Raw genomic sequence first — 15559 nt, 5'->3', positions numbered from 1 at the left:
AGAACCCTCACTCATTTCATCCTTTTGGTTTGGTGCTGTGAACTGGGAACGGAGCGTGAAAGGTGATCTTTGAACTGTGGGTAACAGCATGAATTAAAGGCAAAACAGACTCAAGTTTTGTTCATTTGTGAGGCCAGGCATGGAAGTTAACTGCAAGTTGGTTCCTGATCAAAGATTTCTGCAGATATATTGTCACATAATAGAAGGTCAACAAGCAGGAGACTGGAAGAACACAGCATGCCAGGTAGCATCAAGAGGTAGTGACATCAACATTTCAGGTATTACCTTTCGGTGATTTCCTCCCTACTGTCTGCCACCTCATAGTCCCCTGGCTCCATGTTGCCAGAGATCCATAAGCCCAACTGTCCTGGCCGACCCATCGTCTCCGCAACCTCCTGCTCTACCAAATTCATTTCTTCCTACCTTGACTCCATTCTCTCCCCCTTGGTCCAGGCAACATCTACATTTGGGACACCAACCATGCCCTTCACCTCTTCAAAAACTTCTAGCTCCCCAGCCCTTAGCGCTTCATCTTCATCATGGATGTGCAGTCCTTATACACATCCATTCCCCACAATAACAGCCTGCAGGCCCTCAGTTTCTACCTCTCCAAGAGACCCATCAAGTCGCCCACCATCAATACCCTCTTCTGCCTTGCCAAATTAGTCCTCACTGTCAATAACCTTTCCATCAACTTTTCCCATTTCCTCCAAATCGAGGGCGTGACCATGGACACTCGCATGGGCCCTAGCTATGTATGCCTCTTTGTCGGCTACATGAAACAGTCCCTCTTCAGCACGTACACAGGTACTGTTCCCCAACTCTTCCATGTCACAATGATGACTGCATCAGTGCTGCATTCTGCACCCAAGCTGAACTGAAACAGTTCATCAGCTTTGCCAACAACTTCCGTACGGTCTTTAAATTCACTTGGTCTCTCTCAGACAGTTCCCTCCCCTTTCATGACCTCGCTATTTCCATCTCTGCCGACAGGTTATAGACTGACATTTACTGTAAACTCTCAGAGTCCCATAACTACCTGGACTACAACTCCTCCACCCTATATCCTGCAAAACCTCCATCCCGTTTTCAAACTTCCTATGCATCTGCTCTGACAAGGAGAGTTTTCACTCCCAAGCATTCCAGATGCCCACCTATTTTAAACAATGTGCTTCCCTGCCCCCATCATCCACACAGTCCTCCACTGCAACTCCACCATTCTCCATTCCACAGCATTGTCCTGTAAACATAATAAAAGACAGGGTTCTGCCTTATCCTCATGTGCCACCCCAATAGTCTCTGCATCCAACATATAATCCTCTAACACTTCTGTCAACCTGAACTAGACCCACCATCAAGACCATCTTCCCCTCCCCATCCCTCTCTGCCTTCCACAAGGACCATTCCTCCTTTGTCACTCCTTGTTTCGGCCACTCTCCCCAACCTTCCCCTGCAACCTTAGATGCAAAATCCTGCCGACACACCACCACCCTCACCTCCATCCAGGGCATTAAACAGTACTTCTAAGTGAAACAGACGTTCACCTGCCTCTCCTCCAATCTAGATTTTTGCATCTGTTGACCCCGATGTGTCTTCCCTACATTGGAGAGGCCAAACGAAACTAAAAGAATGCCGAGCATCTCAGTCGGCCCATAAGGGTCAACCTGACCTCCCAGTCACTGCCCATTTCAATTCCCCTTCCCACTCGCTGTCTGACAATGGCAAGCTTGGCATCCTCCATTGGCAGAGTGAATCAGACCACAAATTGGAGGAATAACATCTTATCTTCTGCCTGGGCAACCTACAGCTCAGAGTACTCAACACTGAGTTCTCCAATTTCAAATAACCTTCCCACCCATCTCCCAACTCTCTTTCCTCCCTTCACTTCCTCCTACCAACCCTTCCATCCATCTTCCAACCAGATTCATTACTCCCATCATCTAACCAGGTCATACCCATTACCTATATTAATCTAATGTTACCTCATTATTTTGCCCCTCTCCTCGCCCACATCCTCCCACCCTGCTTTATCTGCAACTCCCCCTACCTCAACTTCCACTCTTTAAAGGGTTACCTTTTAAGCGCAAATGACTCAGTCTCAGAACCTCAGTTTCAGACGTAGGGGAATTGCCCAGTAGAATTTTCAATTTCCCTAGCATTTCCCTCAGAGTCAGACAATTTGGAAACCCAACATGGTACCAACGTGCAACTCCAGTCTATGCTACTGAAAAGATTATTCCCCCATAACAACATCTGGGCAATTTTGTTCTGCAACTTGCTGGAAATGAGCAGGGCAATAGTGTAATACCAGTGAGAGGGCAAATGGGATTGAAATAGACAAGTGAATGGAATGATCAAGATACCTCTTGCAGTGGGCAAAATGACAATGTACCACAGAGGAATGTATACATTAGATCTGGGGGTTATGAAAGACTTAACAATTTAAGCATTTACATAGTGACAAACATGAGAATGCTGAATTGTCCATCTAAAGTCATAATCAGAAAGTCTTCGTAGTTCATCCTCAATGAACAATGGAACGGTCACACTTTATTTGCAACATAGCACTCTATTCTAGTTACAACATCACAGTAAGAATCATGAGCATTAGATAGGACACAGGATAGAGCAACAAAACTGATTGTTTGTACAAAATAAACAAACCCGCAGGAAAGATTGAATAAACGTATAAGCATGCACACACAAATCAGTTCTTAAAAATCAAGGTTGAAAACAGCACAATTAGAATATATTTCATCAGTGAAAATCTTTAGAACAATTTTCCAAATGGGATAATATACTCATTGAAATACAGTCATTTAACAAAGAAAATATAATAATACAACAGTTAATTATAGATAAACATTGGGTTAGATGACATTTTCTTAAATTTTGTTTTCCTAATGAATAGTATTAAACAAAATTATTTACCTTGATTCTTTCCAGTTGAACTAAGCCATTGGTTTAGGTTTCTAGTATACTTCTCCACTACCTGCTGAATTTTTCTTCCTGTTGGAATACATTCTTCTAAACTGGGACAACAATGATCAATGTCTTGATTTTCAACCGTGTCCTTGTTCACAGAGTGTGAAGTTGAAGTTGAGGGAGCAGTTGACTGTCCAGCAACGATGTCATGAGCAGTGGAGGAATGATCACCTATTAGAGAATCAAAAAAAAAACTCAATAAGAGCTGTGCTAATCATAAGGTACTGAAGATACAACATACAAGAGAGAAGGTGAAATGCTGATGCAATGAAGCTCAGGTTAGACTGCATTTGGAATCATGAAGTTTTGGGCCCTGGATCTAAGGAAGGACATTTGCCTTTGGAGGAGGTCCAGAAGAAGTTTACAAGACTGATCCCAGAGATGAAAGGTTTATCACATGAGGAATAGTTGAGGTCTCTGGGAATGTACTCAATGGAGTTTGGAAGGATGATGGGGTTCGGTCTGAAACCTAGAGAATTTTGAGAGGCCTGAATAGAGTGGATATGGAAATGATATTCCCAATAGGAGAGTAGGACCAGAAGGTACAGCATCAGTGTGGAGGAGTGACCTTTCAGAACAGAGAGGAGAAAGAATTTCTTCAGTCAGCAGGTGACTCTGTGGAATCCATTGCCACAGAAGATTGTATAGGCCAAGTCATTGTTTGTATTTAAGACAGAGGCAGATAGGTTCTTGATTTGTCAGGAGATCAAGGGTTATGGGAGAAGGGAGGAGAATGGGGTTGAGAAATATATCAGCCATAATTGAATGGAAGAGCAAACGGAATGTGCCAAATGGCTTAATTCTATTCTTACGTATTATGGTCCACACATCACTATGAAAAATAGATGTTAAATAATGCTCATTCATCTCTTATTAATGCAAAAAAATGATGTTATATCCTGCAGAGTTGAGAATTGAACATACATATAAAATTGATTTGCATAACATTTTGAAATTATAAAACATCTGGGATGTCAAAATATGCTGCATCACAGAAGTTTCCACAGACAGTAGAATATGTGGAAATGAAAATTACAAACCTGGACTGACAGGACCAATATCTGTTGGTTCATTTGAAGGAAAACTCCCAGTGGATAGTGTTGTGGAAAATAGTTGACCTTCCTCAGGAGCTTTTTGAATATTACCAGACCAAGAATAAGGAAATAACACCTGTAGCATATAAAGATGTTATGTGTAAAAAGTAAAATCTAACAACAGATTCTAAAGCATAAAGTAATTAAAGGGAAATAATAGATTATCTTTTTCCAATTACTCCTCAGTCATAAATTTAAAGTTAAAATAAAATGCTCAACACCAGCATGAAAAACATTGAAATCAGCCTGAGGGGGGTCATATTCCATATATTTGTCCCACCTCTCAAAGAAAAATTAAAGAGATGATCATTGTGTATCTTAGAATTGCAATAGGACGAGTCAGGAGACTAACAGAGAATAGTGCTTCAACAGAAAACTTCTTACAATCGACATGGTAGTTTATTTTCTTAATGCATTGGATGATTCTCGGCTAACTCCAATGACAATGAGTAGAATAGTACTAAGGTGCAATTCAGCTCTTCCTACAGTTAATGGGCAGTTTAGGAAGAGAGATCAAATCAGCAGAATTCAGGGAGATTATCGTGACAGATTGAATGCTGTAGTTAAACTAATATGGAAAGGAATCTCTAAGTAGTTTACATAAAAAGGAGACACAAACCATGATATATTTAGCAAGAGAATTAACATTTTGACAGTTCCCAAATAAATTTTTACCACCCCCCACGGAATCAGTGAAATCTCACTATTCAGGTATATTTAATATCAAGTTTCAAGACATTCTCAGACCCAGTTAAAATTGCACGTAGCAATTTATTCATACTTGCCCATTCTTATGGATAAATTTCAAAAGGCCATTTAATAGTCAGGATTAGATTAAAAATTATGATACCATAAACATCTCAATTTAACTCTGAACTGCATGTAGTAGGCAGCAAACTTACATACTTTACTGAGGTTAATGCTACACCTTGGTGAAAATTTTTCTGCATTTGTTGGCTAATCTGGATTTTATTACAATTAATTAACCTCTCAAATATGGTGTTTCATGCAGTATTGCGATCTCTAAAATCCAAACAACAAAAGCAGTTGTTACTGAATGTCGTCAAAATGTTGCATTTTAAATACCTCAACAATAATAATGCTGCAAAAAAGTGGTGTTTAAACATGAAGATCAAGCTGATTGTTTTCATATTAATGACTTAAGTATACTTTTTAATATACTAGACACTAAATCACTAATTTGTTTTTAAATCAAGTACAAGGATTGGAGGGAGGTGAATGTTGTTTCTCTTTTCAAGAAGGGAATTAGGAAAATCCCTGGCAATTACAGACCAGTCAGTCTTAAGTCTGAAGTCAGCAAGGTTTTGGAAAGAATTCTGAGGGATGGGATTTACGACTATTTAGAAAAGCATAGTGCAATTACAAGCTGTCAGCATGGCTTTGTGAGGGGCAGATCTTGCCTCATAAATCTTATTGAGTTCTTCGAGGTGGTGTCAATACAGGTTGACTAAGGACAGGCAATGGATGTAGTGTATATGGACTTCAACAAGACATTTGATAAGGTTGCCCATGATAGTCTCGATCATAAAGTCAGGAGGTAGGGGATACAGAGAGATTTGGCTGTCTGGATTCAGAATTAGTTGGCTGACAGAAGGCAGAGAGACAGAAGGTAAATGGAAAGTATTCTGCCTGGAGGTCAATGGCGAGTGGTGTCCCACAGGATTCTGCTGTTGTAGTTCTTATAAATGACTTGGATGAGGAAGTTGAGGGGTGGGCTAGTAAATTTGCCGATGACACAAAGGTTGGAGGTGCCGTTGATAGTATGGAGGGCTATTGCAGGCTGCAGTGTGACACTGACAGGATGTAGAGCTGGGTAGAGGAATGGCAGGTGGAGTTCAACCTGGATAAATGCGAAGTGATGCATTTTGGAAGGTCAAATTTGAATGCTGAATATAGGATTAAAAACAGAATTCTTGGCAGTGTGGTTGATCTTGGTGTTCAAGTACATACATCCCTCAAAGTTGACACCAAGTGAGTAGGGTTGTTAAAGCATATGGTATTTTGCCTTTCATTAACAAGGGGATCAAGTTTAAGAGCTGGGAGGTTTTGCTGCAGCTCTACAAATCCCTGGTGAGACCACACTTGGAATATTATGTCCTGTTCAGGTTGCCCTATTATAGGGGAGATGCAGAGGCTTTGGAAAGGATGCAAAGAAGGTCTACCAGGATGCTGCCTGGACTGGACAGTTCTTTACGCACAAAGTTGTGAACACATGAATGCATTGCCAACGGTGATGGTGGAAGCACAGTCATTAGGGTCATTCAAATGACTACTGGACATGCACATGGACAACAGTAAATTGAGGGTTGCATAGGTTATTTTATTTTAGATTGAGATCAATCCTCGGCACAACACTGTGGGCTAAAGAGCCTGTTCTGTGCTGCACTTTTCTATATTCTGTGTTCTACACTTTAAGGGTTAAGTGTTACTCAGCATTACAAGTCAACATAGTGTGAAGACCTTTCTTAATTTACTGTTTCTAAAAGGAGCAAATTATATCTAGATAGTGCATTTAAGATAATGAAATATTCCATTCTGCTTCACAAGAGCAAAAAACAAAATATGACACCAAAAATATACAATATTAGGTCATTGACCATAAGGTTAGGTCACATGTTTAGGGTTTGAGGAATGTTTCAAAGGAGGAAATAAATACAGAGAAGGAGAGCTGATTAAGATACTTAAGTTATGTAGATTTTAAGCTCTAAAGGGACAGTTACTTCTAATGATAAAGCTTTATAATCAAGGATCCACAAGTGGCCAGAATTAGAACATCACAGATAGCTCTGATATTATTGGGTTACAGAAGATTAAAGAGATAGAGGTGGCACGCACATGTTTGTTTTCAAAACTACAGGAGAACTTTTAAAATGAAGACACTGCTTGACCAGCATCAACAAATACAGTTTATAGAGTAATGCAGCATGGAAGCAGATCATTTGATCCAACAGGTCGAACATAATCCCAAACTAAGCTCATCCCACCTGCCTACCACCAGCACATATCCCATCCAAACCTTTCCTATTCATGTATATAAACAAACATATTTTAAGACGTGGAGGTGCCGGTGTTGGACTGAAGTGGACAAACTTAAAAATCACAACATTAGGTTATAGCCCAACAGGTTTATTTAGAAGTAAAAGTTTTCAGAGCAATGCTGACCAACCTTACATCCAATTTACTCAGCAAGCAAACTTACATCCAATTTATCTCCTTTATCCTTTTTTTCCTTTCCTCATTTAAGTTTGGCATTGGAAGTAAGCCAGAAATTACCACTTTTGAAGGTACTATTTTTTAAACCTTTGACCTAACCTCTTAAATTCACTGTGTACTGCTTTAATCTTTTCCCTAAAAATATCAACTAGGAAAAACTGAGTACTGCAGATGCTGGAGATCAGAGCTGAAAATTGTGTTGCTGAAAAAGCGCAGCAGGTCAGGCAGCATCCAAGGAGCAGGAGAATTGACATTTCGTGCATAAGCCCTGAAGAATTCCTGAAGAAGGGCTTATGCCTGAAACGTCGATTCTCCTGCTCCTTGGATGCTGCCTGACCTACTGCGCTTTTCCAGCAACACATTTTTCAGCCCTAAAAATATAAACCCAACCAATGCATACGATTATTTCCAGCTTTCCCCTTTAACAATATGCTTGAAGCGTTTAGAGATTTCCTTTATCCTAGCACCAGGAAAGCAACATACCATCCTAAATTTACATTCAATGCCACAGGATCTCCTGTCCATGATTTTGACAGGACAACCCCCTCTAACAATAACGCTATTAACTTTTGTCAAACATTGCCCAACATAAAACTCTCAGGAATATCATTGATACATATAAAATTCTAAAGAGGTCTAAACAGGCTAGATGCAGGGAAGATGTCCCAGGTGGGGTGAGTCCAGAACCAGGGGTTATAGTTGAAGTGATAAATTTAATAGGACTGATAGGAGGAGGAATTTATTCACTCAAAGATGGTAAACCTGTGAAATTCACTATCACAGAAGTGATTCAGACTATTTTCAAGGAGGTAGATATAGGTGTTGCTAAACGGATCAAGGGGAGGTAGGATTAGGGAATTGACGTCAGCCACGATTATACTGTATGACAGAGCAGGCTCAAGACGTTGAATGAGCCTACTCTTGCTCCTTTCTTCTGCTTCTTCTTCATGCATCATTGCTCTACAGAAAGAACTGTTAGATTATTAGCAAAGTAATAACCATTTCTACATGCACACACACAGAAACAAACAAATAAACAAACATTATATAGATACATGCATAGAATCATACGCAAAATACTGAGCTCAGTTCAAGTGTAGTGAACATCACTGAAAACATTTTAAAATCAGTAATTAAGTATTTTCATCATTGCTCAGAACAAAAAATACTTACAATCTCAGAAGAAATACCCATTTACTCATCCACACAATAACTTCAACGCACACCTCCCCCTCTCTCACTCACTCACACACACACACACACACACACACACACACACGTACAGCTTCTCTGGTCTGATCACTAATCATTCATTATTTGATTAAATAATGATCAGATTTGGCTATTTTTCATCATTGACCCACTGAATACTCCAGTAGATCTCAGAAGAGACTCAGATGGATTATAATCAGTGTAACAAACAGATTTGCCCTTTCCACTTAATTACCTCTCCCTTGACTTGGCAATGTCACCATTTCCCTACTTTAAATTCTATGGCACAATAAAGTACCTCTAGCTCTGCTTAACACAAACCAGATTCAAAATGAAGTCAAAACCAAAAAAAAAGTCTAATGTATTTAAAATATCATATCCCGATGCCAGCAATTGAGGAAATAGTACAAATTAAGAGTTCACTAGACTATGCCTCAACATCTTATTGATTCATAAATACAGAAATGAACAGAAAAATATATTTGACAGTCACCACAGCTGTATTAATATTGAAAGTGTGATGGACTGCTTGCTTGCTATATCAATCAGAATGAACACTTATGCTTTACAATAATGCTGATATTCATAATAAAATTATTACTTGCCTTACTAGCTGTATGATGAGTGGGACCAGCAAACGCAAGCATACTGCTTTCAACATGAGAGGAACCTAATTTTAAGTAAATAGAAAGAATCAGCACAACTGACACTAAACTTAGTCAGTCTGGAATTCATTCTCTCTCTAGATTCGTGCATCATTTCATCTATCATAAACTTATCCATATAACGGTCAAAATCTTATTAAAACAGAATTAACTGAGTTATTAGACTTTTGGAAATGAAAAATATTTTCAACCTCAAATGTTTGTACCAACAGGGTATGTCTGTAACTAACATCAAAACTTGCTTTAAAAAATACTTTTAGGATAACTAAAGGCTGAAATTTCAAAGTAATCAAATTAGACTTTCTTTATACTGTTGCAAGTTTGCAATAACAGACACTAATAAATATCAAACCAAATAAACTGCACATCTTCAGAAATTAACTTAGGGTAGAAAGGACATGTTTAATAAAGAGAAAACAAATACTTGGGTATTACAACAAATTAATTATAATTTCTTACATTATTTGAAGAGACCCCCAAAATTATACTTAATCTTTTTTTAAAAATGTCATACATTCAGAGCAAATTGGTTTCACAGGTCATCAGTCAACAGTTAATACACATCTCAAGTTTCCCTGGAGGTTGTGGTCAGCTGCTTACTTAAACCTGGTTAATATGCAATTTATTTGGTTTGATATTTATTCAGCTAGTGTCTATGTAACTGCAACCATGCCTTGTTCTGGAGGATGTCAAACCTCTTGAGTAATGTTGGAGCTGCACTCGTCCAAGAAAGTGGGACTATTTAATCAGATTCTTGCTTTTTGCCTTGAAGAAGACCAAGAAGCTTTGGAGTGTCAGAAGGGGAGTTACTCACTGCAGAATTCCTGTTTTTGTCGGCCCAGTATTTATATAGCAAGTCTGGTTGAGTTTCTAATCAATGATAATCACCACGGTGTTGACACCAGGATATTCAGCAAAGTTATTGCAACTGACTGTCAGGATGCTGAGGATGGTCACTGCCTGACACTTCTGGGGCACAAAATGTTATTTGTCAAGTTATCCAAAACCCGAACGATGTCCAGACCGTACTGACACATACTGAAGTAGTATAAATCATCATGAATGGTGCTAAATATCGCTCAACCATCCGCTAACGTCACCACTTCTACCTTATAATTGAGAGGAAGTCAGCAATGAAGCAGCTAAAAAGATGGTTTTGCCTTGAACACCTGAAAAGATGTCAGAACTGGAACATCAGCCTTCAAAAGCTACAACCATTTTCCTTCATGATAGGTATGACTCCAACCAGCAAATCTTACTCCTAATTCCCATTGTGTCCAGGTTTGACAAGCGCACTTTGATGACACACTCTACCAAAAGTGGCCTCGATGTAAAGAGCACTATTTCTCACCTCACCTCTGGAATTCGACTCATTTGTTTAGGTTATAAGTTAACCTAATAAGTTAAGTGATTCTGACAGAAACCAAATTAGGCATAAATGAATAGGATATTTTGAAACAAGTCCGAGCAATGTTGATAAACCCTTACCATCAGTTTACTGAAAGTTTCAAAATTGAACTGAATATCAATTAAACAAAATTGTCTAAAGGTAAGGAACCTAGAATTTCAGACTTTTAATATTTAACAAATACGAATGCACTTTTTATTTTACCTTGTCCTGTGAGACTGCTAATCTCCAATTTCAGTTTATCTCTCCAAGTCATTCTGCTCATTCGATGGGAGTCTATAGTGCAATTTGAAATATTAGACATTTGATGGCTGCTGCTTGTTGATACATTTGACAAATCTATTTCAGAGGAACAGGATGAATCTATCAGCTTTGGCCTTGACTCTTCAGCTTCTGAGCAACAGCAGTTATCTGAAGGCGTATTCCTGTTGACTGATGTAGAACAGAACACAATTAAGGATGGCAACTGTATACCAATCACTAATATCATCTAGGTAGGAATTAAATATTTTATTTAAAACAGTTTTGTTAAAATTAGTTTCCAGTGCAAATGTTGTTGACCATGCTGATTTTCCATTATGCCATTTTTTGTGGTAAAGGTTCCATTAGAATAATTTCAAGGTTTGTGTTCAGGCAAACAACAAGACCCATCAAATTTCCGATCAAGAATATCCTTTGCAATCTGCTTAAAGTGTACACTGCTGCAACGAACATGAAATTGTTTTTTTTTTGTCAGTGAGTTGGAAAATCTTTTGAATACCTAAAGAGTTGGTTTTTGAATTTCCATTCAAAGTCTCATTTGTTACTTGTTCAAAACCATTTATTCTTATTTTTGGACTTAAGTTGCGAAATGTTCAACTAGGCATAAGCAAGCGGCTGGCCAAAACAGGGGACACTCCACTCATTTAGAGTCACAGTCAAGCAGCATGGAAACAGACCATATGATCCAACCAGACCTTGAAGAACATAATCCCAAACTAAACTAAACTAATCCCACCTGCCTGCTACTGGCTGATGTCCCTCCAAACCTTTGGTATTCACGTATCCATCCAAATGTCTTTCAAACGCTGTAATTTTACCCACATCCATCACTTCCTCAGGAAATTCATTCCACACATGAACCACCCTCAAAAAAAAACTGCTTCATGTCATTTTTAAATCTCTCTCCTCTCATCTTAATGTGCCCCCTTGTCTTGAAATTCCCCATGTTATGGAAAAGACTAATACCAACAATTCTACAAATATCTCATTATTTTATGAACTTCTCAGATCACCTGTCAATCTCCAGTGAAAAAACTGCCAGCTTATCCAGCCTCTCTTTATAACTCAAACATTCCATACCCAGCAACATCTGGTAAATCTCTTCTGAACCCTCTCCAGCTTGATTATATTCTTTATATAACAGAGTGACCAGAACTGAACACAGTACTGGAGCAACACATTGGCTCATTGGTTAGCACTGTTGCCTCACAGCACATGGGTCCCAGATTTGATTCCAGCCTCGGACTACTGTCTGTGTGGAGTCTGCACATTCTCCCAGTGTCTGTGTGGGTTCCCTCCCACAGTCCAAAGATAACAGCTGCTCCTTTATTAAGGTATTTTAAGTGCTGGAGGTGATTTCCTCAAATTCCAGGATCAGCAATTACTGTTTTATATGCTGTTGCATTGCTTTGGAACTTTAGGAAAAAAATGTCAAAACAACAGCAGTTTTAAAAAGGGAGAAGCTCAGACAAAGGAAGCACTTGGTGAGGTCAGTGCAGGAAAGAGAGAAAGAAACTGGCACAGCAGTGAACTGCACAGTTACTGCCTTTGCTGTTTGAATTCATGTATCGCTGGACATCGGAGTGCGTCTGGGATAATTAGCAAACAGTGAAATTCACAATTGATCTTGGAGGAACTGTCTGGCTGAAGTTCACAGCACAGAAGCAGATAGATGCATTGTTTTTATGTGTGACCTACAGAAAATCTGCAGTAGTGAGTAGAGTGGGATCTTTCTTGATTATATGTTGTTTGATTAAACTTAAAATTTAAGCCATAACTATTCATTTAACCTGGGGCAGTGTTTTGTTGAAGAATATGGTGGTGTAAATTTCTGGGTCTGTAGATTGTGAAGGAGCAAAAATGGTCTTTAGTAGAGTGATACACAGATGTGGGAGTTTAAAGAGAGTTTAAGGGTTACTGTGGATTATATCTGCAATAAATGCTGTTGGTTGCGAATCTTATCAGATTGGATCGGTTGGAGAGACAGTTAGAAGCAATGAGGAATTTGCAACAGCAGCAGTATGTGATGGATGGCAGTTATAGAAAGGGGGGGGAATCTCAGATACAGTTACATACATGGGTTAACTCCAGGAAAGGCAAGAGAGATAGGCAGCTAGTGCAGGAGCCTTCTATGGCTATACCCATTTCAAACAAGTATGCTGTTTTGGAAAATGTAGGGGTGATAGATTCTCAGGGGAACGTAGCATGAACAGCCAAGTTTCTTGTATTGAGACTGACTCTAATGCAACAAGGGGTACGTCAGGTTCCAAGAAATCAATTGTATTAGGGGACTCTCTAGTCTGAGGTACAGACAGACGTTTCTATGGCTAGCAGTGAAAAAATCAGAATGGTGTGTTGCTTCCCTAGGATGTCTCAGAGAGGGTGCAGAATGTTCTCAAGGGGGAGAGGGGCCAGCAAGAGGTCATTGTCCATATTGGAACCAACAACATAGGGAGGGAAAAGGCTGAGATTCTGAAAGGTGATTACAGAGTTAGGCAGGAATTTAAAAAGGAGGTCCTCAAGCGTAGTAATATCTGGAATACTCCCGGTGCTATGAGCTAGTGAGGGCAGGAATATGAGGATAGAGCTGATGAATGCAAGACTGAGGAGCTGGTGTACGAGTGAAAGCTTCACTTTTGTGGACCACTGGAAACTCATTTTGGGTAGAAGTGACCTGAACAAGAAGAACGGTTTGTACCTAAATTGGAAGGGGACTAATATGCTGGCAGGAAGATTTGCAAGAGCTGCTCGGGAGGATTTAAACTAATAAGGTTGGGGGGGGGGGGGGGGGATCCAGGGAGATAGTGAGGAAAGAAATCAATCTGAGACTTGTGCAGTTGAGAACACAAGTTGAGTCAAACAGTCAGGGTAGGCAGGGACAAGGTAGGACTAATAAATTAAACTGCATTTATTTCAATTCAAGGGGCCTAACAGGGAAGGCAAATGAACTCAGGGCATAGTTAGGAACATGGGACTGGGATATCATAGCAATTACAGAAATATGGCTCACGGATGGGCAGGACTGGCAGCTTAATGTTGCTGGATACAAATGCTACAGAAAGGATAGAAAGGGAGGTAAAGAGAGGAGGGGGCGTGGCATTTTTGATAAGGGATAGCAATACACTGTGCTGAGGGAGGATATTCTTGGAAATACATCCAGGGAAGTTATTTGGGTGGAACTGAGAAATAGGAAAGGGATGATCACCTCATTGGGATTGTATTATTGACCCCCCTAATAGTCAGAGGGAAATTGAGAAACAAACTTGTAAGGAGAGCTCAGCTATCTGTAAGAACAATAGGGTGGTTATGGTAGGAGATTTTAACTTTCCAAACATAACACTATGGCAGTCCTAGTCTAAGGGTTTAGATGGAGAAGAATTTGTTAAGTGTGAACAAGAAAATTTTCTGATCCAGTTTATGGATGGACCTACTAGAGAAGGTACAAATCTTGACCTATTCTTGGGAAATAAGGCAGGGCAGGTGACTGAGGTGTCACGGGGGAACACTTTGGGGCCAGCAACCATAATTCTATTTAATTTAAAAGAGTGATGGAAAAGGATAGACCAGACGTAAAAGTTGAAGTTCTAAATTGGAGAAAGGCCAATTGTGACGGTATTGGGCAAGAACTGTGGTGGCACAGTGGCTCAGTGGTTAGCACTGTTGCCTCACAGCGCCAGGGACCCGGGTTCCAGCCTCGGGCAACTGCCTGTGTGGAGTTTGCACATTCTTCTAGTGTCTGTGTGGGTTTCCCCGGGTGGTCCGGTTTCCTCCCACAATCCTACAGATCAGGTGAACTGGCCATGGTAAATTGCCCGTAGTGTTAGGTGCATTAGTCAGGGGTAGGTGTAGGGGAATGGTCCTTGGTGGGTAGATCTTCGGAGGGTCGGTGTGGACTTGTTGAGCTGAAGGGCCTATTTCCACACTGTCTGGAATCTAATCTAATCTAACTTAAACTTTCAAAAGCAGATTGGGGACAGATGTTCACAGGTAAAGTAACGGCTGGAAAAAGGGAAGCCTTCGGAAATGAGATCATGAGAATCCAGAGAATATATATTCCTGTTAGGGTGAAAGGAAAGGCTGGTAGGTATAGGGAATGCTGGATGACTACAGAAATTGAGGGTTTGGTTAAGAAAAAGAAGGAAGCATATGTCCGGTATAGACAGGATGGAGTATAAAGGCAGTAGGTGTATATTTATGAGGGAAATCAGGAGGGCAAAAAGGGGACACAAGATAGCTTTGGCAAGTAGAATGAAGGAGAATCCAACAGGTTTCTACAAATACATTAAGGACAAAAGGATAACTAAGGAGTGAATAGGGCCCCTCAAAGCTCAACAAAATAGCCTTTCTGTGGAGCCGCAGGAGATGGAGGGAGATACTAAATGAGTATTTTGCATCAGTATTTACTGTGGAAAAGGATATGAAAGATATAGAAAGTAGCGACATAGATGGTGACACCTTGCAAAGTGTCCATATTACAGAGGCGGAAATGCTGGATGTCTTGAAATGCATTAAGGTGGATAAATCCTGATAAGCTGTACCCTAGAACTCTGTGGGAAGCTGGAGAAGTGATTGCTGGGCCTCTTGCTGAGATATTTGTATTATCGATAGTCACAGGTGAGGTGCCGGAAGACTGGAGGTTGGCTAACGTGATGCCACTCTTTAAGAAGGGTAGTAAGGATAAGCCAGGGAAACTATAGGCC

At 40.0% G+C, this 15559-nt stretch overlaps 1 protein-coding gene and 1 non-coding gene across 2 annotated transcripts in view; both read right to left on the bottom strand.

Moving 5' to 3' along the window:
- cep295 (centrosomal protein 295) overlaps nt 1-15559 on the bottom strand; it is a 188566-nt gene that overhangs the window by 69523 nt on the left and 103484 nt on the right. Inside the window, exons 18-21 of the mRNA XM_060826944.1 lie at nt 10803-11030; nt 9131-9195; nt 4026-4155; nt 2932-3156 (exon numbers count right to left, since the gene is read on the bottom strand). Of these exons, the coding sequence (XP_060682927.1) occupies nt 2932-3156; nt 4026-4155; nt 9131-9195; nt 10803-11030 (648 nt within the window). The remainder of the gene's footprint in view (nt 1-2931; nt 3157-4025; nt 4156-9130; nt 9196-10802; nt 11031-15559) is intronic.
- LOC132817008 (small nucleolar RNA U2-19) lies at nt 8601-8674 on the bottom strand. Its single transcript, XR_009644844.1, has one exon. It is a non-coding gene; the product is annotated as a small nucleolar RNA U2-19 (small nucleolar RNA).

The sequence above is a fragment of the Hemiscyllium ocellatum genome, chromosome 6, assembly GCF_020745735.1.
Source record: "Hemiscyllium ocellatum isolate sHemOce1 chromosome 6, sHemOce1.pat.X.cur, whole genome shotgun sequence".
Lineage (NCBI taxonomy): Eukaryota > Metazoa > Chordata > Chondrichthyes > Orectolobiformes > Hemiscylliidae > Hemiscyllium > Hemiscyllium ocellatum.
The sequence above is the reverse complement of the archived record's forward strand: the minus strand, read 5'-3'. Positions and strand labels throughout refer to the sequence as shown.